We start from the raw sequence: 25,115 nt of genomic DNA on the forward strand, positions 1-25,115 counted from the left end.
GCTCTTGGTAATACAAAATGTAAATGTATTATTCTCCTGGAAATTGGGGACAAATCAATTATTATTTATTGTATGGTTCTAATGATCAACGAGGACCAATCCAAATATTTCCCAACTATTTCTGCCCCATCAACAGGATTTTTGAGAACAGTAAAAGGCCTCAAACTGGGCCCTGATCTGCCAGCTCAGTGACTCAGGACAGCTCAATGTCCCTGTCACCACAAGTGTCCCATGGCCAAGGGCTTCATGTCTGACCTGCCTGAGCTCCAGGCAGGCACTTCCCCAAAAAACCCAACCCTGGGAGTGCCTGGATGGGCTCTGGGGACCAGGGAGAAGGGAGCTCGTGTTGGGCACAAAGCACCTTCAAACAGCCCCAGTGGACTCCAGACCTGGAAAGGAAACGTCTGTCACAGGAAGAGCTCAAGGTGTTGATGGTTTGCTGTAACATTCCTCATTCCCTCCCCAGTTCCATGGTTTAGAAAGATGGAATCAGCCCCAGTGCTGCCCAGAGGGACCCTGCAAACATGAGCATCCCACCAGAGACAGGAGAAAGCATTTCACAGCTTTCCTGGGCACTAGTGTTAAGATTATTACTATTAATGAGGCTTTTCTGCTCTAATTTGGACTGCGAGTGTTGATGTTATTGCGACTGAACTAATAACAATTTACCAAAACACAACAAACCCTTCGGATTTTAATTAAATGAGCTGTAAATTCTTGGCTCTGTGTTCCCCACATGCTCCCTTCTGGCCCCAGTGAGACAATAACAATAGCATTATCCCACAGGCCTTTCCAGGCACCAAACCCACATCTCATCCCTTCTTTTCCAGAACCATCCAGTTTTTCTCCCCTATTTCCCTTCCTCTGCCACCTCCTGGAGCTGCTCTTCCCCACATTCCTGTTCCCACTTAACTCCTCTATCCCAGTAACTCCCTTCCCACAAAGCTTTCAAAATATTTTTGTATCACACAGAATTACAGCCAAGTCTGGGACTGATTTATTGGATATTCAGCTCTTGCTTGTACAACTCACTCCTGTCTTATTTCCCGATTTCCACCTTGGAAATCTGAGCTGGCAACCTGAACATGCCCTTGGCTTCTTTTGGGAAGAGAAGAAACCCAGGTTTATGATGGCATAAATTATCCAAATTCCCAAATTACCCTTCATCTGAAGCTTTCTTTTTCAAGCCAATATTGCAACTAAATAAGGAATTTTTAAAAATTATTAATATAATATAATATAATACATATTATATGTTATATATAATATATTATATATATTAGATATTAGATAAAATATATTATATATTATGTATTATATAATATATATTATTTCTACTTTTTTCCTAAATGCCAAACTACCACACGATTTTAAAGGAAATAAGGATTCCAAGTTTCTTCTAAATACCAGCTCCTGATTTCCAGAGAGCAGGACACAACTTCCCTCTATTCCCTGAAGACACAACTTAGCAGAAATATTTAATATTAAGTAAATTAGCTTAATATTTAATATTAATTAAATGAGCTCACAGCTACCAGAGGACACAGCACCAACACCTGTGAGCAAAACACGAGGTGGAGCCCTGCCCTAAGAGGCTGCTGAGGAAGGAAATGTAGATTTGTGGTGACAAGAGGAAAGCTCCTCAATCTGGACAGGGCTAATGGAAAGGCAGGGAAAAGAGCCTGGCACGGAAAACGCCGAAGATGGGAGGGGAGACAAGAATAACACTCCATCAAACATGTACAAACCTCAGTGGGCTGAGAAATTCCATTTCAAGGGAGATTTCCATAGATAGGGTGACAGCTGACAGCAGCCAGATAAGCAAATGAGAGATCCCAGTAAGTGCTGCTGTCACTGCGGGGACGGCACCGCTCGGTGACAGCGCCAGGAGTGGTGAGAGATGCTGCTCCCACGAGGTGATTCACCTTCCTCTAAACCATTACTGCCACCTCCTCTCTGCTGACAAACCCTGCCCTGCTCCAGGTGAGACAGAGCAGCCTCATTCCTCAAACTGCAATCCCAAACTTTGTCCTCAAACCCCAGACTTGGGTCCTTCTACACCCGGGAACAGACACGGGATGAGCAGCCCTGTTTCGCTCCAATATCCCTCTGCAGGTCAGAGAAAATTCCAAGTGGAATTCTTCACCCAAAACAGCCATGGGGAGGGGGTTAAAAATAGGGTGAGGGGTAATAATTATGGGTTGACAGGGGAAGGAGGCAACACTTAACCTCTAATAACAGGAGGTTACAGGAGAGCTCATCCTGGGAGAGCAAAGAACGTGGAAGACTTGGATTTCTAACTGGGATCTCAGGTATTATGAGAGGACATCTACTGGGAGCACGTCTGCCAAAACAGCACTTTTAGGTCCTCTCCAAAATTCTCAAGAGGCCCAAGAGGATGGCCAGCACAGGTAGAAGGTGGAAGAGAAGAAAATTCCAGCACAGCTCCTCCAAATCCAGGTGTGAATCTCCTCTCCCACCAGCGCTGCTCAGCAACTCCTCACTGCTGCACAAATCTGCTCTCCCAAATCCTTCCCTTGGCCACCCAGCCTCTCTCACCCTCCTCTCTCTTACACTCTGCTCCCAACCACTTAATTCTTTGCAGCCTGACTGCTGAATTAAAGGAGTTAGTGACAGGATTAAGTGCTTAGTCCATGCAGTAATTACACAGTTATCTTAATTCCCTTTGTCCAGTGCTCTTTATCACTCCCTCTAACAGGTCCTGAATTTACCGTGGACAAAGAGAGGCAGAATGGATCGCTCCATGCTCTGCAGCAGCTCCAGTAATGGGATTCCCAGTCCTGGAATGAGCCCTGGGAAGAGCTCAGCTCTAAAACCCAGAATCTGTAACACATCTTCAGCTCCGGGCATTAAATCCCCATCGCGGCACTTCCACACCTCTCACACTGTGAAACTGCGATTACCAGCAGCACTCGGGGACCAAAGGCAGCTTAGGCACAGCTTTACAAACCCCTGCACTTACTTGAAGAGAGGGTTTTTGGGTCTCTGGGGTTTCTTCTTGGCGAAGAAGGCGGCGAATTCGCGGCCGGAGCTGGCGTAGCTGAGCTGGGCCGAGGGCTCCGAGGCCGTGCGCGTGTTCTTCATGTCCAGGTACTCCGTCAGCAGCATCTGGGGGAAGGAGAGAGCTCAGCAGCTGGGCTAAAACATGTCAGAATGTCCCTGCAATGCCTGGGATTTTTAGGTTCTGGGCAGGAAAACAGATGAAACTCACAAAAATTCTACTTGATGGAAACGCGGCTTTAGATTAAAGAAATGACATCCTGAGGACTGGCTCTAGTTTGGTAAAAACTTATTTTATATTCCTTAGAAAGGTTTGGGTTGGGAAGGACCTTCAAAATCATGCAGTCCCACCCCTTGTCATGAGTACCAGGCTGCTCCAAGTCCTGTCCAAGGCCCTGGACACTCCCAGGGATGGGGTTTTGGACCAAATCAATCTGCTCCAAGTCCCTGATGGTCCCAAAAGGAACCTGCAAAAAATTCCCAAAAGTGATTCCGTCCATGGCAGCCACAGTGAGAGGGTGGGGGAGCTTTATCCAGTGATTAGAAATCTAATAATTTATAATATATAAAATATTATATATATACATATATATTTATATTATACATATTTTATATATATATTATATATTATATATTATATATTATATATTTATATATTTATATATCTAGATTTATTTAACATCTTATATCATATCACATCATATCATATTATATCATATCATATCATTAGTATATTCTATTCTATTCTATTCTATTCTATTCTATTCTGTTCTATTCTATTCTATTCTATTATAGTATATTACTATAAATAGATATTTCATGTATAATCTACATTCTATAAAAATATTTAAAATATTTTATATTTAATTATAAAATATAATTAATGTTCTTAAAAACAAAGGTTTGCAACAGTGAGCACTGCAATTAAAATCCCTTGGTTTATAAATGCATTTATGTGCTTAAATATTTCCAATGCATTTATATGGAGAAATAGGAAACATCCATGTGTGTGCTGGGAGCCACATGTGATGGGAAATACCCTGGAAAGCTGCAAAAATTGTTCTTTAATACCTCCCAACACAAACATGCTTCTTTCATCATCAAAAATATGAATTCCCGCAGCTGCCAGCGGAGTTTAGGATTGATTTTCCAATCCCAAATCACTCCAGGAGGGGCTGGGGGCTCCCTTTGTGACACGAGGGTCCCCCCTGTGTAACCTCTGCAGCCCAATATTTGATATTATTTAATGTGCAGAAGTAAAACCAGACTCCAGGTGATTCCATTTGAATTTCCTTGTGTCTGAAGATGAAATAGAAGCCCTCAAAAAATGAACTTTTGTCAGTGTATTTCAGAAGTCTGTTTATTTTCAGGAATTTTTACCTCCTCAGAGGCTGTTGGGAATGTGTTCCATGTGAATAATTAGCCAGTCAAAGCCCATCAAAGAGAGTTGGAGGTAATGAAAAGAATTCATCACTCCTGTGCTGCCTAAGTTGAAACAAATTACACAGGAATAAATATCCAGGCAAATGGAATCGTGCTCCTAATTAGAAACAATTTGGGATGGCTTGGGAAAAAAATAATAATATAACACATAGAAAATCTGATTCCTAAACCATCTCAATTAAAACTTTACCTGAGCACAGGCTTTGAAAATTCATGTTCATTGGTAAAAATAATCACTGTGTTAATTTTTGCCACTAATTTACCAAACCTGTTTGTGTTCACCTATTTGCATTTCATCTTCTCCACTTAAATTAACAACCTCAAAATCGCCACAAAAATCTAATTAAACCCTCAAATTTAATGAAGTTGAAAAAAAAAAAAAAAAAGAAGAAAAACATTAAGCAATTTGTTCTTCCATTATGGATGAAACCTATTTATGATGGATTCCACGATTCTGGTGTCACATTATATCCAGGAGTGGGGAATATTAAGTGTGAAATCCAGGATTACAGTAAGCCAGGAGAGGTTTGGGTTGGGAGCAGAATGAATTATCCCTGTGAGTAACAGATGAAACAGAGAACCAAGAGATGAGTTCACTCTAAGATATTCAGAAAATGCCAAAAATCAGAAAAATTAGAGAAAAATGTTAATTTATCATTAATTTACTTGATTAAACTATTTACTAGATAGGCAGGGGAGGATGGTTGGATTCAAGGCTCTGAAAAAGCCAGAAGATGTAAAGCTGATTTTGATAATTATCCTCAAAATTCATCAGATTCCAGAATGGTTTGGATTGGGAGGGATCTTAAAGCCCATCCAGGGCCACCCCTGCCATGGGCAGGGACCTTCCATTCTCCCAAGGTGCTCCAAGCCCAGTCCATCCTTGCCTGGGACACTTCCAGAGATGTGGAGACCTCTGAGAAGATGAAAACAGGGAAACAGGAATTGGGAGTTCATTTTTCAGTTAAAAAAGTCAAGGCTAGCAGAAAGTGGGCCAGGCAGATCAAAGCTCTCCTCCAGTGCCCTGAATTCAACAGTTCCACAAATTCTTTGGGATGAAGCAATTAACTGGAAATGTGACTGAGCAGTGACAGGAGTGATCTCCAGAGAGAGGATCCCAGGAACCTCAGAGCCCCTGCCAGGACCTAAAGGGGCTCCAGGAGAGCTGGAGAGGGACTGGGGACAAGGCCTGGAGGGACAGGACGCAGGGAATGGCTTCCCACTGCCAGAGGGCAGGGATGGATGGGATCTGGGGAAGGAATTCCTGGCTGGGCTGGAATTCCCAGAGCAGCTGTGGCTGCCCCATATCCCTGGAATGTCCAAGACCAGGCTGGACAGGGCTGGGAACAGCCTGGGATGGTGGGAGGTGTCCCTGCCTTGGGATGAGCTCTAAGGTCTCTTCCCACCCAAAACCATTCCAGGATTCAACACAGCTCATTTGGCTTGAAACTGCAGCATGAAAATGAAATCCCTTCTAACTTTTCCCCAATATTAACTCATGGGCCAGGCTGAAAATCCTGGCAGCTCTTGGTGCCCACAAACAGCCTCAAGTTTCCCTTTCTTGCTGCACTGGGAGGTTCCTGGGGCTCCCAGAGTCACCAGCCCCCATTTATTCCCCGTGTCTGGACAGCCCCAGTTTGTCACTTGTTCTGCTCTCATCATCCTCATGGAGGATTTTAATAAATCTCACATTTCAGTGGTACACGTTGTGCTCTGGTTATTAAAAACCACAGCAAGACAGAACCTGAAAGTCCACTTGAAAGGTACAAGGACCCAGATATTAAAAATATCCTCTAAAAAGCCACAAAAAACCAGGCCCTTCCTGCCCGTGTAAGCGAAAGGAGCTTTCCTGAAGGAGCCACGTAAGGGATTTCCTGATTTGGTCCCACACCTGATTAGGAGTAGCTGAGGCATCAATCAAAAACCTCGTTAGACATTAATCACGTGGCTGCACAGCAAGATTTATGAGGGACTGTAAAGTTTGCAGCATCCCATTCATCTGGAACAAGGACTTTGACTTTGTGCTCCGTGGTTGAATCCTGCCGTCCCTGGGCTGTGTTTACATCCCTCAAACAAACAAAGCTGTCCATAAATGCAGGAGAACAAAGCACCCTGCATCCCACTGCTCTTTGGGAATGAAAATTAATATAAAGTGGTTTATTAAAAAAGCCATTTTTATGGATTTGGGGCTGTAATTAAATTGTCAAATTCCAAAAGGTCAGGGCAGTGTGTGTGGCCTGGCCGTCACGTTGAGCTGGTGATGCCCTGCTCTGTCCTTCTGGACTGCAGCACTGGCACAAGGACAAATCTGCTCCTGGGACACTCCACATCCACATTTTCCTTCCTTGGCTGAGTCCCAGGAAAAGCTGGATAGGTTTTTATGCCTTATCATGCCCAAGATTGACCCGAACAAAGTATGGGTTCTAAAACACACCTGGCCAGAGTGACAGATAAATTTATTTGTTTTTCATAGCTTTTGTGAAGTTTTAGATAGGAGGGCTGAGCTCTGAATAAGTTCTGATCTATAAATTAAAAGCTTTAATTGGTATTTCACACCATCACATACCCTGAATTCAGATGGAACTGCAGTGTGGACACTGCTCCATCACCAAACCAGTTTCAAACTCCACACCGTGAGCCCTGATTTTCATCATCCTTCCTATACTTGGGAGGGTCCAGAAAATCCAAGGAAAACCAACACACTCTGAATTTTCCAAGGGTGAATGAGAAGCCCAGGTAATTACTGGCCTCTCCACCTCATATTGATCAGGGACAATATCACAGAACAGATGATAGAGGATTCTATTAAAAAAGAATTAAGGCAGAATAATAGAATTCATGTCCAGCAACAGGGATTTCCAGAAGATGGAAAAGTCCTGGTTAAAGTATTCTTATGATGATAACAAATTTAGCTTTAAATAAACAGAAAGAGATAAAGATTTATGTCTACCAAGGATGTGACAAAACCCAAAACACCAGAAATCAACAAAGAAATCCAGGAAGGTGCAGGACAATGCTCAACTAGAAATGAGAAAATCACTGATACTGGATTTTACAAGCTCCCAGAAATCATAATTCTTCTTTTTATCATCTATATTCCAAAAGAAATACCAGATTATAGCCTCCTTTTCTTCTGTTGGATGGAAACCTTCTCAGTCTCAAATCAACCCATCTTCATTTTTAAAACAACAGTAATTAGAAGCTGAATCAATGAAAGCACACAAGAAAGGATTTTTCCCAGAGAAGCTGAGGCTACCCCTGGATCCCTGGAAGTGCTCAAGGCCAGACTGGATGGGGCTTGGAGCAACCAGGGATGGTGGAAGGTGTTGAGGTTAGAAGTGGATGATCTTTAAGGTCTCTTCCAACCCAAACCATCCCTTGATTCTTTAAATGTGGATTAAATTTAAATTCTTTAAATGTTGCTTCAAGCCCTTTCCAGATTTGAATGGACCTGAGCTTTTCCTGGCTCGCATTCCTATGGAAAATTACTAGAGAAGGTTTATAAATTATAATGTTTGGGGAGAAAAATGGCAAGTAATAAAGTGAACACAGAAAATCACATCTCCTGTTAGTGCTTTTCATTCCTGTTTTCATAAATATAATCAATGTACTGTAAGGATTTCAATGTCAGCAGAGGAAAATTTCTACCTGTACAGAAAATAAAGGAATCTTGATCTATGGGATAGTTGTGTAAAGTTGACTCTGGAAAATTTGGGGATATTAAAGGGGATGGGTATTAATCAGTTCACTGGAAATGTCTGTAAAAAGCAGAGCTTTGATCTCACATCTGGAATGCCAAATCAAACCCTGGCGTGACAAACCAAGAAATCAGGGAAAAGAGGTGAAAGGTGCACGAGAGCAGCCTGGAAATGATTAAAAGTCTGGCAAACAGGAATTCCAGCATCACACGAGGCCAGCACCAGCTCAGCCTCGTCAGCTGAGAGAGGAGCAGGCTCAGGGGTGACTGTAGCAGCCAGCACGAGGAAACAGAGCTGGGGAAACACCTTCCCTGCTGGATTTTTGTTAAGAATCCAGAGGCTGGAATGTTGAAGCTGTGTGTGATGAAGGGTTAGGCACAAAATTCCAGAGCATAATTAACCAGGGATAGCAAAGGTTCCAATTTGCTGTCACTGACTCCTCTTTCCCCCAGTCAGGACTGGATGCCTTCCCAAAGCACAGGCCCTCTGTCGAACAGGAATTAATTCCAGAAAATGCCATAGCTTGTCTTAGCCAGGGATCAGGGGAGGAGACAACAAGAGCTCTGTGTTCTCTGTGTGGGATCTTGACAAAGCTGCTGCACCACTCACAGAACAATTTTTGGGTTGGAAGGGACCTTAAAGCTCAATCTCATCCCACCCTCCATGGTGGACACCTTCCATGATCCCTGGCTGGGATCCACTTCCAGGGATCCAGGGGCAGCCACAGCTTCTCTGGGAATTCCATTCCAGAGTGTACCCACCCTCCTAGCCAGGAATCCCTTCCCAAAATCCCATCTAACTCTGTCTTCCTTCAGCTTAAAGCTGCCCAGTGCCAGCTCTGAGGCTCCTGCACCAAGGAACCATCACCACTCAAGCTCCAGGGACCATTTCCAGGAAATAAAATGGGAAATAAAACCAGCAGCTGCCAAGGTTTGTGTTTGGGAATGGCTTTGTGCCAGTGGGAACTCCTCACCCAGGCCTGTCCTTGGCACCCACTGGGAATGAAACTCCAACTGAAGGCTCTGAGGGGAGCCAAGAGGGAAAACCTCACAGAAATGACCCCCAGGGTATCTGAGGATGTCTCTGGCATTTTGGTGTCCAACACCAGCCACTGAGAGCAAAATTTATTTTCAGTTTAATGCTTTGGTGCCCTGGACAGGGATGGGAACACCGTGGGCTCCTCCTGGGAAAGCTTTGGAATTACATTCCAGTTGGACCAAGCAGGAGGAATCAGCAGCTGAGATTTCCTAATGGGATTTCAGTGAGGAAAGCTGGTTAAAAACACAACAGCAGATTCCAGTTATCCAGCATCCCGGGGTTCAGTGGGAGCAGCGCTGAGGGAAGGCACCAGGCTCCTGAGAGATGCTGATACCCAGCCACAGGTGATTCCAGGAGCAAGGAAAGCAACTGCAAGTGAATCCTGACAGGAAAAAAAAGCTGGGAATTCATGCTGGATGAACTGCTGTGACATGCACTTATTGTAAATGTGGAAAAGAGGCATCATTCCCAAGGACTGAACTGGGGATGGATCTTTCAGATCCTTTCCAACCCAAACTATCCTGTGATTCCAAGCTCTAGAGACCAAAGAACTGTTCACAAAGTGCCAGAACCAGGCAAGAAAAGCTCGGTGAGGCAGCAGTCTGTAGCTAATTACCCAGTAATTTTCTGTATCAAAAGTCTTGATAATTAAAATGCTGCAGGAATTGTGGCATTTCAATAAAAAAAGAGGAACAGTTAATTGAATTCTAAGAGCTCTGAGCTTCCTGTGTCAGTTTTATCACACGGAGAACATGGGCTGAGCACACACCTGGCAAACACACCAAAGGGGGAAGTCTGAAAGAACAAAACTTAAATTTTTAGGGGCTGTGAACACCTGTAATACTGCTCAACCTGCTTTATCTGATCTTCTTGTTGCTCCTCCAATTTATTTAACTGAAACGTAATAATAATAAAATCCCTTCCAGAATTAATTCTTTCAAAGCACCTCCCAGTTCCATTCCTGTACAAGAAGAATTCCTTTTGTTTTTGGGGAAGAGTAAAAAAATCCCTCCTGAAGTCTGCAGATAATGCTATCAGTGCTCCCCTCATTATCAGTCCTAACTGTGAATTAGTGCAGACCTGGGAACTTTCATCTCCCTCCAGGGAGGGAGGAAGGGAAGGAATAAATCTCAGAATTACTGGAAAAGCACAACTTTCACCCAAACTGCCACAGCAGCTCCCACAGCTCCCAGGAAAGGGACCCTGGCTCAGTAACAAGTGCCCAGTCCAAGGATTTAAATTGAGGTTAAATCCTTAAAAAATGGCTTTTTAGTGGATATTTTTAATATCTGGGTTCTTGTACCTTTCAAGTGGACTTTCAGGTTCTGTCTTGCTGTGGTTTTTAATAACCAGAGCACAACTTGTACCACTGAAATGTGAGATTTATTAAAATCCTCCATGAGGATGATGAGAGCAGAACAAGTGACAAACTGGGGCTGTCCAGACACGGGGAATAAATGGGGGCTGGTGACTCTGGGAGCCCCAGGAACCTCCCAGTGCAGCGAGAAAGGGAAACTTGAGGCTGTTTGTGGGCACCAAGAGCTGCCAGGATTTTCAGCCTGGCCCATGAGTTAATATTGGGGAAAAGTTAGAAGGGATTTCATTTTCATGCTGCAGTTTCAAGCCAAATGAGCTGTGTTGAATCCTGGAATGGTTTTGGGTGGGAAGAGACCTTAGAGCTCATCCCATTCCATTTCCCTGCCATGCCAGGGACATTTCCACCATCCCAGGCTGCTCCAAGCCCTGTCCAACCTGGTCTTTATAAATGGGAACAACATCTGAGCTATCATTTCCCCCCCGCTATCTTTCCCAGTAGCTCTGCTGGTTTATTTATATATTTTAATAAAAGACAAACAAACACTGGTGACAAATTTATTTAAGCTACCGATAGTCAATTTGACTAACTGGGTCATAAAACAAATGGACAGCGTTTATTTTTCTCCAGGCACCTCAGCTGTTCTGCAAACACAGATTACAGCGGCGGAAAGGATCCGAGTAACAAGGCCACTTCCTCATTTTGGTATCAGGCTCTTGGCATCCAAACAAAACACAAAACAAATAAAGAAAAATAAATCCTTTTGGAATTTTTGACAACTGAACACAGTCAGCTTCGGGGTGGTGGCTTGTAATTGCTATGACTGTGACGACCAAATAAAAACATCTTTGTGTGCATATGTGTGTGTTTTTACGTATTATGTCTGCACATACATTCACACATGAGGAGAGGAGATTTTGATGGGATATTAGGAAGAAATTCCTGTCTGGGAGGTTGGGAAGGGGCTGGAATAGAATTCCCAGAGAAGCTGTGGCTGCCCCCAGATCCCTGGAAGTGTCCAAGGCCAGGCTGGATGGGCATGGAGCAGCCTGGGATAATGGGAGATGTCCCTGCCCTGGGCAGGGGTTGAAATGAGATGATTTTTAACCCAAACCATTCCATGATTCTACAATTCTAGTCCAGGTATCTCCTTAGCACATGGTCCTTCTGATATGAGTGATAGTTGATGAAATAAATCTGATCCAGTTATGAGCCAAATGCACCCTAAAATGCACCAAAACAAGGAACTTGATCAGAAAGGTGCAATTTCCACCTGCTTCGTAGATGACACAAAATAAAGCATTTCCCTTTAGGGTTAAATCCCCCTGAGTTTGACTGGACTTCCTTTTGTTCATGAAGCACACAAAAAGGTCAAGGAGGAGTGTAAGAGTTGAACAGATAATCGAGTGCAGATTTCTGCCCTGCAATTATAATTTAGCCAAGCTCCAGTGGCTCTGCATGATTTGGAGGTGGGGAAGAATACAGCTAGAAATTTATACTCATAACTGAAGTAAAGCTAAACACTTCTAAATCACAACAAAAGGGGGTTCCTCCACTCGTGTTTAGTGCCTGCCACACATCCACCTTTCAGGGAAGAATTCTAAAGCACAGCAAAACCAGGGCTGTGCTGAACCCACCTAAGATGAGCAGCTCAAACAACCACAGAAAATCCAGCAAAGACAGGGGCAAAAATTAAAAAAAAAAAAAAAAAAAAAAAAAGGCAGCATGTTACTTAAATACCAACCATGTTCAGTGCTGGGTAATACAGCACACTTTGTGTATTCTGTGCCTTCAACTAATTGCTGAAGACATCCTGCTGCAGTGTGGATGGTAAGAGTAGTGTGCCCTCAGTCTTCATTAAATGCCAGCTCTTAATAACAGACTCCACAAGGGCTTTAATTGCATTTAGTCGCAGCTTCTGAACTTTAAAAGTTGTTAATCAGATTTCTATGTAAATGGAATGACGAGTAAAGGTTAAGTACAGGTTTCTGAAATTTCAGCAGTTGAAGACGTATCGCCCTTAACAGCAAAGAGAAACTACCAACCTTGACAGGAACTAAACATCTTAATTAAATACTCACAAGTACAGTACTTATTTCGGCGTGAAGTTCTATTTTCAAATGTCAAACTTAATCAGGCACTTGACAAAAAACATGTGATATCCCTCCAGCACACGGGAACAAAAATACCTGGGGATCCTTCCCTCAGGAAACACCTGCACATCTCCCAGTCCTCGGCTCCCCAGCTCTGAGCTGCTCGCCCCAAACGCCAGGAATTCAAGTTTTATGGCTCTGGAAGTGCAGGATTCCAGGGGAGAAATAGGATCTCACATTTTTCAGCGTGTCAGCTCTCCCTGCTCGCTCCATTTATCCCTGGAACAAGCCTCACGCTGCCAAACAAACATAAGGGTCCTCATAAATCTGACTCGCGGAGATTTATGCCCCTCCAGGGCACAGCCCATCAATTAGCACCAGTCAAAAGTACACAAACTTCTCCAGCAGGAGGAAATTTAGTGTGTCTGCACCGTGCCTTGGTGCCAGACACTCCTGAGAGCAGCCAGAGTGCTTGCTTGCTTGCTCCTCAGCTCCAACCCCGAGCCACCCACCACGCTCCCAGTGAGGAGTTCAAGCCCTGGGCTCCCTCCCTCGTGCTGGTAATTTACTGGATTTACACATTTATAACCTCCAGAGCTGCTAGAACCAATATAAAAACTGAATATGGCGCTCAGACAGGAGTCCCAGCCCTTTTTAAACCAGAATTCCAGTCTCTGATTTCAGCTCACTGGCAGGGAAATGTGGATTTTGTTATCAGTGTGGGCATCCTGCCCTTCCCTGCAGGGCTGTCCAGCAGCCACACACAGCTGTGGGATCCATCGAGGATGCTTTATGCCAAAATATTGTAAAATTAGTATTTTATTCAAATGCTAATCTGAGGGAAGGGTGGCTGCACCTGAGAAAGGGATTTGAGGAGCAGAGAGTTTTGCCTTGGAACAGCAAGTAGTGAGAAAAGAGGGTAAATAGAAAGGAAATAGTGAAAAAGAAATGGTGTAAGAACAATGAAAGTTAATTAAAGTGAGTGAGAGAACTACAGAGCCACCAGTTGCTTCATCTTCCTCCAGATCAATTGAAAACATCATCAGAGCGACTCGAAAAAAGGAGGATGAGCAGGGAAACTTCCACCCAAGGAAACTTCCACCCACCTCTTCGTAATCTGCTGCTGTAGCAGGAGACATCACCCAAAAAGCGATTTACAAAATGGTATGAAGGAGGAAAAAGATTAAATCTTCTATAGTTAATCTCGGGGTTGTTGCCTCATTATCTGTAAAAGGCTTTTAGACAGATGTCACAGGAAGGGCTGTGACGCTGCTTTTATAAAAATCCTTCATTTTGTAAATTCAACAATTCCTATTTCATCCCCTGCCTGTCAGAATTGGCTTTCAGACCCTTTTTCAGATTTAAGACCCTGGCACCCACCATCCCCCCTTAACAAGCCCCAGACCAACCCCGAATGCTTTCCTGACCCCTTTGAAACCCACGCTGGCATTTTCTAATTGACCAAACCCTCCAAGATCCAACCACATCTGAACTCACAACTGTGGCCCGGAGGCAGAGCACCTAAAAGAGAGACACAGCCCCAAAAATTAGCGGCATGAAGAGTTCCTACAAAAGAACAGCAAAATTCCAGGGCAGAAATGGAGGTTTCTGTACGAACGAGCCCAGTGCCACCAAGAGTTGATGAAAGGGCACATTCCCCTTTGACACCAACCCAGCAGCCACCATTTCAAGCCCAGCTTTAAGGCCACTGACGTCTTTGAAATGAGAGCAGAGCTACAGAACCTCTTTGTCAAACCTACAATACCCATGGCTTTGTATTCATCCCCTTCCCAAATGGGTGGAAGTTGTAGCAGTGCCGGCAGCACTCTGGTTTTGAAGGTTTAAAATCACATTTTAACAAGGAAAGTGCCCCTGAGCTCGTTCCAGAAATACCTATTTCTGTAAGGCTTCGGGGCCTTTGACGCTATTCCAAATACTGTGATGCCAGAGGGGGGAGCTCACAGCACAGACAAGATTCCCATTCTCAGGCTTGGGGGGGAAAAAAAAAACCAAATAAAAATTTCCAGCTGTTTACAGCTGCTGTGCACGAGGCATTCCAGCTTTTAAAGCATCCATCAGGATTGCTCCCTTCTGCCTTTTATGCTGCTCTCTAAAGGTGCAGCACCAAAATGCCAGCGTTAAGCAGATTATAATGTTTGTGAACATGTTCCATGCCAGCAGATCCCTGAATGCCTTTCTGCATCAGGGAGCCTTTTCCTCCCCCTTTCATCAGCTTATCAAATGAAGCTCAACACTACCAGCTCCATCTAATGATACCAGGGGCCTTGTAATGGGATTAGGAAAAACACCATCATTAGTTTCAAGGAGGAATGTGACCTTCAAGACACTTCTGACTCCTTTAAAGGAATGGAGTAGGAACAATGAAATTAATTCCTACATAGGGACGAGGAGTGGGCAGGGAGAAGCAAGAGGCTTTCAATTCCCAGGTAAAGATTATCTTTCCTCCTCTATTAATGGCAGCTAAAAAAGCCAATTGATTATCAGAATGAAACTGGAACTGAGAAGGAAGAGCTGGGGGTGCTCACCTGGAGGGGAGAAGGATCCAGGAGAGCTTCCAGCACATTCCAGGGCCTGGAGGGGCTCCAGGAGAGCTGGAGAGGGACTGGGGACAAGGCCTGGAGGGACAGGACACAGGGAATGGCTTCCCACTGCCAGAGGGCAGGGATGGATGGGATCTGGGGAAGGAATTCCTGGCTGGGAGGGTGGGGAAGCCTCCACAGGTTCCCCAGAGAAGCTGAGGCTGCCCCACCTGAGCCTCCAGCTGGAAAGCCCTGAATCCTCCACTTAATTTCCACAGCACTCCCCAGCCCCGAGAACACTCTGTGCCCTGCTAGAACACGCTGGCTTTGGCAAATGTTCACATCATTTTAGATAAAACTGCTCCAGCCAGACCTGCACCCATCCCTTCTGTTTACCCAGAAGAGTGTAAGTGCTGCTGGAATCACTCCGTGCCTTCCAATACCCGACCCAATCACGCATGTCATTGTTCCCCTTAGTAAAAACAGCTCTTCAGATTGCCAAAATGTAAAGAAGTGTAAATGCAGTAGCAACAGGAATCCACTTTAAAGCTAAAAGCCTCAAACAAAAAAAACCCTCCAATTTGTGTTTTTATAGGATTTAAACAAAGTATTGGTGCTGCTGCTGCTGTTCAGGAAGAGCCTCTCCTGAACAGCATCCTGATATCTCCATCTGCCTTTCACAGCAGAACACCTCTGCTGTTGTTTGGGGTGTGAATTCAGACTGTCCCACTCAGACTGTCCCCAACAGGCATCCCAGAGCCTGCTCCTTCCTGCTGAAACTCCACCTCATCCCTGGGCCACACAGACAGTTTTTAATGATGATATTCTCGGCTTGAACTGCAATTGCATGAGAGAACTGGGGACTGATTTGGTTTGAAAATTGAAGGAAAAGAGGTAAAATGTATCATGTCAGCAGCTAATCTGGCCAGAAGGCTGAGTACTTGAATTCAGGTTCCAAAATCCCTGAATATTCATTTTCTTGGTACTGAACGACAAAGACAGGGACAGAAATGGATAATCCCAAACAAAACCGACCCTGCCTGGGACAGGAGCAGGAGAACACTGTGTGCATGTGTTTAACACCTCAACCAGGTGTTAACCAGCTCCAGGTTGATGCAGAATTCCTTGGAATGTGCGTGCCACTGGCAGGGGAATGCCACAGGGTGGAGCCAGGATAAAGCAGATGGCTGAGCATCCATTCCTGCACTCTGCCAGTTCTCCAACCACTCAAGTGCTGCTTGTCCAGAAGAAAAGCTGCCACTACCACGGCAAATTCTGTCCTTTGAGGTTCGAGGTTCAGCCACTCCCCCCCTGCACCAACTCTCTCCTGCTCCGAAATTTCAGAGGTTCAAAGCACATTTATTTATTATCCTGAATTTTATTTATTCAGGACGCTGCACAGACATCACCCATCACTTCAAGCTATCAAAATTATTTAAAAAAAAAAACCTTCTTGCATCCCTTGTAACTCAAAAAACATCAAGAGGACTGTCAGTACATCAGTTTGCATGTCCAGTTATGTCACGGCACATTTAGCACATATAAATATAACTTTAGTAAAAAAAAAGCTAATTACTACATGGCTTCTAACCATGAACAAGAATTAGAAGAGACAAACCTACATTAGCTTGTCTCCATTTCAGATAATTACTTGTGAGGTTTTTTAAGACATTTGTGACTCACGAGGGAGTCTGTGAATTTACTGTCTCCTGCAATCTAGTAACGTTGGCAGCGAGGAGAGTCACCTATTTATTGGTGTGTGACACCAATCCCTTCCCATGGATTAAAAAAAGCTGTTAGTTAGGAGCTCTCCCTTCCCCTCCCAGCAGGAACAGCTTCCAGCAAACAGAATTATTTCAAATAAAATAAATTATAAAAAAAAAAAAATCAGTTAAAAAAACCCCACAGCAACAGTTCATGGAAGTTGAGAGAGAAGAGAAGGATGGAAAAAGTTCCATTACTCAGCTGGACAAGAGGGCAGGGAGATTTGTCACTTTTATTTACAAGAGATAAAAGGAGGAGGTTTAGGAGAGACCACACAGGGTGGAACAAAGCTCCAGGCCCAGGAATCCAAAAGATCCAGAGTCCATTTATTAATATCACTGAGATTCAAATAAAAATGGCATCGAGAAGGATCCAAGGAAGGGCAAAAAGCAAATAATAAATCCAGGCCCACAGGTTGCAGCCAGACAAAGGAAAGGCAACAGGCACATTTTAAACACTCTGAGCACTCGAAATCCTGCAGACACACAAATCACTGTCAAGGATGAGCCAGCAGCTCCCAAGTGCTCCCTTTATTCCCTTCCATTAGTCTGCTGCAGCTCCCCCGATCCTATCAGTCAGAAATGCAGCACTAATATCCACCTTTATTTTCCTAAAGTTTAAATGCATTACAGCCCAAGTGTAAATAATTGATAAATCAAGGCAAGTAGGATGCTGGGGCATGGCTGGAGTCAGGGTAAAGCTTTTAAGAGGAGGAGGATGGGTGCACATCCATATAAAAACACACAATTCTCCTCTGCCAACGGGGAGTTTGCAGGGAAAACACCCCCTCCCCTCCTCCTTCAGCCTCCCTTGATTTTAATATCGGCCCTTCAACCAAAAGCTCATTTTAATCCAATTGTAATGTCACTTGAGTTCTTACAAATAAGGAGACCACACAGGGAGCTGATGATTTTAATTCTGGCACTTAAATCACGAGTGTGAAGTTAAATGCAACACGTCCCTTCCCCCTCCCGTTAATTCCACGTTTAATTGCCACGTTCTTCCCAATCCCAACCTGCGGGGCAGCCTTTGGAACTGAATCACACAGGAGAAGTTACACAGCTCTGACACCCCTGAGCTGCTGCATTGGCTCTCTGCTGTTTCACCCATCCCTGTGAGTGAAAATCCCAGAGATTTTCCAGGAATCCCAGGAAAATGGATCCCAGGAGATCACCCAGTCCATCCTCCAAGGAATGTTGTCCTGTCTGAGAGATGCTTGGAAGCTTTTAAGGGGGATACACAGCCACAATAAACATCCCCAGATCACTCCCTGCTTACACACACTCTCCACTGGGATAGATGGGAAAACAGGGAATGTTCCAGTCTCCCTGGCCAGGCTTCAACTCAGCACTTCCTACAGGATCACATCCTGGAAAACACAATTACATTCCCCTCTCCAGCTCTCTTGATAGATGTGAAGCCAAAGGCCTCCCTCCACCTCAGGTTTTTTTTCCTAAATCCTTGATCACAGAATCCTGGAATCATTTAGGCTGGAAAAAACCTTCCAGATCATCAAATCCAACTATCAGCCATCACCATTTAAACCCCAACATCAAAGCTGGTTTTGGGCACTTCCAGGGATGGAGACTCCACCACTGCCTTGGGCAGCTGTGCCAGGACTTTGAAATCCTTTCCACAAAGGAATTTTTCCTGAAACCCAACCTAAACCTTCCTTGGGCACCACTGCACTGTGGATTTCATATCATTTTTTCAGATAATGCAATAATCCCAGAATATTCTGAGTTGGAAAGGACCACATAATGATAAATACACTGTTACATGTTTTTTTTTATCTATATATATAAACACACATATACACACACATATATATATAAATAGAAATAGAGATAGAAGCAGAAAAAATATAAATATAAATATAAATATAAATATAAATATAAATATAAATATAAATATAAATATAAATATAAATATAAATATATAAAAGAGCACTAAAATAATCACTAGGTTTCATAATATTTTCTTCAGAATTGTCCAACTTTTCAGCTAATTTTGATTCCCTCAGACCTGACTTCATTTCTTGTACTACAAGGAGGGAGAGGAGGACGACAGCCCATAATAAAATTCTCTGCAAGAGGAAACAAAACCCACAGAGAAGCATTTAAACCACACGGATTTGATTTGTCTCCTCAAATCTGGCATTTGTCAGGCGGAGCAGATGAGGAGTTTCATTCACTTCACCTGTAAATCTGCCCATAACAACATGTGTGAAACTCAGATTTTTGGGATGTGTTTCATGCCTGAAACCTCCTCCAGTCCATTTCTAGTTGTAAATTTTAAACCCATACAGAGACAGTAAATGATGAGGAAATGATGGAGTCACCATCCCTGGAAATGTCCAAAAACCGTGTGGATGTGACACTTAAGGGCTCGTTTTAGTGGTGATGGTTGGATTTGGTGACTTCCAAGTTCTTTTCCAACCTTAATTCCATGGTTCCATGAGCACAGACCTTGGCAGAGGGAGTTTGATTCCAGCAGCAGCTCCTCCATTCAACTGCAGCCCCAAAAAGCTTTTCCCCAGCCATTCCCTGTCCCCCAGCCGTGCTGATGTCCCCTGTCCCATCCCTGGGAGTGTCCCAGGCCAGGCTGGACGGGGCTTGGAGCACCCTGGGATGGTGGGAGGTGTCCCTGCCCGTGGATGGGGTGGCACTGGATGGGCTTTAAGGTCCCCTCTAACCCAAATTATTCTCTAATTCTGTGTCTCGAAGCAGGAAGAAGCAGGAATTTCCACTTCCCACCCATTATTTTATCATTCCTCCTCATCTGTTCTCTTCCTAAGGGAATCAAACCCAGCTTCTCCAGCCTCTCCTGCCAGGGCAGAAAGTGAATGTGCCACAAACCCCTTGCCCCAATCCCAATCCCTTCCTGTCCTGCAATATCCTTCAGGGTGAGCCCAGACAATTCCAGTGAGGCTGCCAGCATTCCTTTCTATAAAACAACATAAAATTTCCTTGGATAGCCATCCTTTACACTCTCCCAGTGTGGATCACACTTTGCACATTCACAGTAGCTGCCACTGAGCCTCCTAAAAATGACACCTTCCTGCCTTTGTCTCTTTTGGAACCATGGAATCTCCACAAATAATTTTATTTTCCCCCTCACCACACTAATGTAAACATCTCACAGATCTGTCATTCCCTTTCTGTCCCAAATAACACAGAAGATTTTGTGGCAAGCATCAAAATTTGCTGTCACCGTGCACAGCCCTTTTTGAAGCCCTGATCAGCACCACAAGATTCATCAGCAAATCAGAATTAACCTTTCTTCCTTCCATTATGATAATTTCCCACCTTAGTTTAAATCTCCTGGTCAGTTTTTTTTTGGTCAATTAAAAACAAAATAAAAAAGAAATAAAACAGCAAGCAACAAAATAACCCCATTGCAAAGTTCTTTATCCCTTTCAAGTGCTCTGAGTGATTAAATACATAAACCTCACAAGAGCCAATTTTTCCACTACATAAATAATTTGCAGGCTCTTTTGTAGATGTAAATAAGACATTTCTGCTTGTTCTCCAATCCTCAGCTGGAGGCTTTAAGGAGAGGCTGCTGATTTTTCCTGGCTCCTCAGTGACTTCAGACTCCTCCTTCCTAAAAAACTCTTCTGACATCGTGCCTTGGAGCTTAAATTCATTTTAAAGTTCTTTCTAAAGCCTCCAGCTCTGCCTGGGTGTTTTTATTATCAGAAGGGAAGAGTTCCTGGGTTGTTTCCTCATCTACAGTCTCACAACTCCAGACTGGTTTCAAAGAATTCATTTCTCTTTCCCATAATGTTGATTTTTTTAAAAAAACCCCACAAAATCTTGTGCAATTCAACAAACCCACGATGCCTTCTGCAGGTGTCTTCCTTAGAAGGGTCTAAATATCCATCAAATAGATTTGATCCACAAAACCTGCAACAGCCGTCTTCACTTCCCTCCTACAGCCTCCTCTCAAAAATATTTCAGTTTATCAGCTCTCCCAGGGCTTGATTTCTACATTTCAAGTTATTTGTGTCAAATAAACCCAGCTCCAACCTTAGCAAAGTTTGTCTGTCTGGTGTTTTTCTTTCTCTCCAGAGCAAGATCATTGCAAGGCTGGACGAGTGAGAAGCAGCAGCCAATGAAGAATTTCACTTTCTTTGCCTGTTTAGGACTTTGGAATTTGGGTTTTTTGCTTTACCTTCTTTTCTGTTAATTTTATTATTTAATACTCAGCCTGTTCCTGTGGATGTTTAATCACAGAATATCCTGAGTGGGAAGGGACCCACCAGGATCATCCAGTCCAAACACCCAAAAATCTCAGCCTGTGCATCCCTGAGAGCGTTATTCACTGCTCCTGGAGCAGCCTTGGGAAGGTGCCCATTCCCTGGGGAGCCTCTTCAGCACCCACCAACCTCTGGGGGAAGAAATCTTCCTAAAATTCAGCCTGAACTTCCTGACACAGCTCAATTCCATTAAACACCAGGAAAAATTCCACTCCATTCCCACTCCTCGGTCCCCAGACAGAATTCCTGCCTACGCCCTCCAGTCCCTACAGCACAGGGGTTTTGTCTCTGGACGTGGGCCCCTCTTACTCTGAATTTTTCTCTCCCTAGACAGAGGAATTCTTTAAATAAAGGCATGTTCCTCCACCTCCTACAACAAGTCTGTCTTCCATGCCTCGTCTGCAAACAGCTTCACAGATTCCCTCTGACGTTTGTCATCTCACCACCTTTGCATAATGCTCTCTGTAATTTGGCTTTCTCCATCGCAAGGGAATCCATCCACCTCACTTTTATTTAACTTTGAGGTTTATTTAGTGTCTCCTCTTCATTCAGTGGCTTCATCTTTGAATTTTTATGCCATTTTGTTCCTCCTCCTCCTCGCAATATGGTGTTGTTTGCAAGCGATTTGCTCACTGATGGGGACAGGTAGATGGCAAATATTTACTTTACCACCCAGGACAAATATTTGACATCTATCACCACCCAGCTTCCAGATGGATAAGAAAATGGTCCCTTCTTGAATTATCATGACAACAAGATGCATCCACATAATACCCCTTCATCCTCCTCTGACTGAAGAGCCATCACGGATTTTAGACATTTCCATTTGTAAAGATAAAAGTGGAGAAAGTGTTTCCTTTGTCACTGTCCTACTGCCTTTAAGATCTTGTATTTAAGTTATATTTGTAGAAAGTGCCTATTACTCATTTTTGCTCTCTTCAAAGAAACAAAACAAAGAAACCCCCACTTGCTCTCTCTCAATAATAATCAGTAACAAATCTCCTTTACTCTGTGTCCTTAAGCTGTTGGGTCACTGAGCTGTCTTGGATTTTATTAGCAAGAAGGTGGCTCCTGCCTTCCCTAACTGCCCCCTAAACTCTGCAGCAACTTCTCTGCAAAAAGTTCCACTTGAATCCAATTCTCCCAACCCAGAGGGATTTAAATTGAGGATTAGGGTTTTAAACTGAGGATTTCACAAGTGCCTCAAACACGAGCAACCTCTGGATTCAAAAAACTCTGTTTTGGGGAAGTTCATGAGTTTGGAGAACCAGAGAAGGAAAAAACCCAAAAGAACCAAAACCCCAAGAGTTCTCTACTTTTCCCACATCATTCTTCTTCTGATGACAGGTTGAGGGTTGGACAAGATGATCTGGATGATTCCATGACTGTGATTTTACTGGAGCTGTAAATCATCTTTGTCTCTTTAGGTCTGGGATTTCTTGGCAATCTGCTCAGCAGGTCAGGAACAGAGCTCCAAAAGCAGATTTTTGACGAGGATAACACAGGAATTTCAATTCTTGGAGCAATTTGATGCCCCTGTCTTTAAAAAAGTGCCAATTCCCCATTTTCAGTGTGGAGTAGGGCTGAAAGCACAGGAGAAATATGCTGTTATCCATTCCCATATGGAAACACAACAGCTCTGACACAGGTGCCTGGCTCCAGCAGCACATCCAACCCCTCCACTTCTTGAGAAATGACATTTTTAATCCCCAACGCGACAGATTTTGTTAAGTAAATAATGAACTGTTATCCCCAGATCCCCCCGTTTGCAGGTTGACAAACAGCAGAATACAAATGACAACTTTATTTCTTTATCCTCCTGGTCCAGAAGTGCCAGAGATACTCAATAAAACACACTTGATATTCCATAAAACACACTCTGAACCGTGGGAGATTCAGGCTGGGCTATTTCCCAGTAAAGAGATGGAAATGAGCTGCCACCACCCTCTGGAAAAGGCTGGACTTGTGGTTATTTATTATAAAATATTTATAAAAATCACAGAATATCCTGCGTGGGAAGGGACCCACAAGGATTATCTAGTCCAACTCCTGGCCCTGCTCACACACACCCTAAAATCCCTAAAATTTTAAGGATTCTATAAAATTAAAATAATATAAAATATAGAATGATACAAAATATCATATTTATTATGAAAATATTGCCTTTATCCTGCAGGGCAGCCTGGCCAGGAGCCAGCAGAGCCCTCAGGTACCACTTCCAGCTTGGGAAAGGTCCCTCCATCAGTTCATCCCATTAATTGCTCCTCTGGATAGGGGCAACACCATAGATCAAACCTCCCTGACAACCCTGAGACCCCTCCAGGTGCAAATTCAGGCTCAGCAAAACCCAGCTCAAGCATCAGAAAGGAACAGGTGATTTCTAAACCCTTGGCTCAATCCTAGAAATAGAACATTTTGCAGGAACCTGTTCCAGTTCTAACAGATTATGGTATGGGGATTGTTCAGTTCTCTCAACAACTCAAAACTTGCAAGGCAATATTTGAAATAAATCTCTCTTCACCTCAAAATGCTCCTTTTCCCTCAAGCCTCCACAAGACTCATCTGACAGTGACTAAATTGAATTTTTTTTGCTGGTTTTTGCTCTCAGTAAACAGTTTGGAGAACCCCAAAATGGAATATGAAATTTAATGTGTAACATAAGGTTTTTTTAGACTTAAATGACACAACTTTTCCTGCTGGCTGAAAACAAAGCCAACCAAGGAAACAGGAATGCACCAAGTGGCCTTAATAAAAAGACAATTCCCCGGACAAGAGTATCAAACCTCCTCAAATGAGGCTACAGGAGAGATTTTAAACAATCTTCTAGATCTTAGGAGGCCCAAACCCTTCTCTGAGCAAATGACTTCCAATTCCTCACAACTGTGCCCAGCAAAGGAAATCATCCCCAACACACAAAATCAATAGGAAGTATTGCAGACAATAATGCAGCAGTAAGGAAGGAGCAGAGCAGTAAATTCAGGGAGGATGGGAGTTTGGGGAATGAGGAAAACACACCAGGAAAGCAACAGAACAGCTCCTGAACAGCCTCTGCCTCCGTCTGACACTTTAAAATAACCCAGCCTGTTCCATCAGCCAGGTCACAGGAGAACAAGGATCTCAGAGGATATCACAGCACCTGAGATCCAAAAGAAAATGAGATTGAAATCCAAGATGTTTTCGGTCTGCGCAGGAAAGATTTGTACATCAAATTGTACAAATGGTATTTACAACTTGTGTGAGCATTTAGAGAGCAGAACCTCGCCCTCCAGTGAAACACAATATCATGGATAAGGAAAATCAGTAAAATATGAACTGATTATCCCAGCAAAAGTGATCCCAATCCAAGGATGGGATGGTTCAGGAGCTGGGGGAGAAGCCAGAAGGAGTTTGGGTGAGTGGAGAGGCCACACCTGGAACATCCAGCACAAGGGGCAGCCTGAGACAGAGAAGGCTCAAAAATTATTGTGTGTGCCAATATCATTCCATGATTCTGTAAAAATTCAGATACAAAATGAAGCAGATAAAGCAAAAAATCAATGTTTTCAACCCAAAGTCTCCTTTAAACCAAACACAACTACCCAGGGCCACTCTGGTGATGATCAAAAGGAACAAGTCAGCTCTGCTTAAGAGAAACCCTAATTTGGCCCCAACTTCTTTTGTCCAAAGGGATGGTCAGGCTCCCAGCAATTAATGAGCCATTTTCAGGATTGCAAAAATAAGCTGAGGTTCAGAAAATATGTGGTGGAAATGATTTCAGAGTCATTAAAATGCACCAGGCTCTGTTCTGCCACGCCAGCACCTCGCTCTAGTGAAGTCTCCCAGGCAGCTTTGCTGGCCTCCCTTGCAAACCCAAATTAAGCAGGTGCAGAAATGCCAGCATCATCAGGACCTTCCCGAGCTGCTGGGGCTGGGATTATTTTGACACAGCCAGACTATTTAGCA

General features: G+C 43.7%; 1 protein-coding gene across 1 annotated transcript in view; it reads right to left on the minus strand.

Annotated features, from left to right (window-relative positions):
• Positions 1-25,115, minus strand: part of EXOC4 (exocyst complex component 4) — a 290,233-nt gene that overhangs the window by 204,095 nt on the left and 61,023 nt on the right. Inside the window, exon 8 of the mRNA XM_023918813.2 lies at positions 2,984-3,129. Coding sequence (XP_023774581.1) covers positions 2,984-3,129 — 146 coding nt within the window. The remainder of the gene's footprint in view (positions 1-2,983; positions 3,130-25,115) is intronic.

This window comes from Cyanistes caeruleus, chromosome 4 (genome assembly GCF_971803275.1).
Source record: "Cyanistes caeruleus chromosome 4, bCyaCae1.hap1.1, whole genome shotgun sequence".
NCBI classification, from domain to species: Eukaryota; Metazoa; Chordata; class Aves; order Passeriformes; family Paridae; genus Cyanistes; species Cyanistes caeruleus.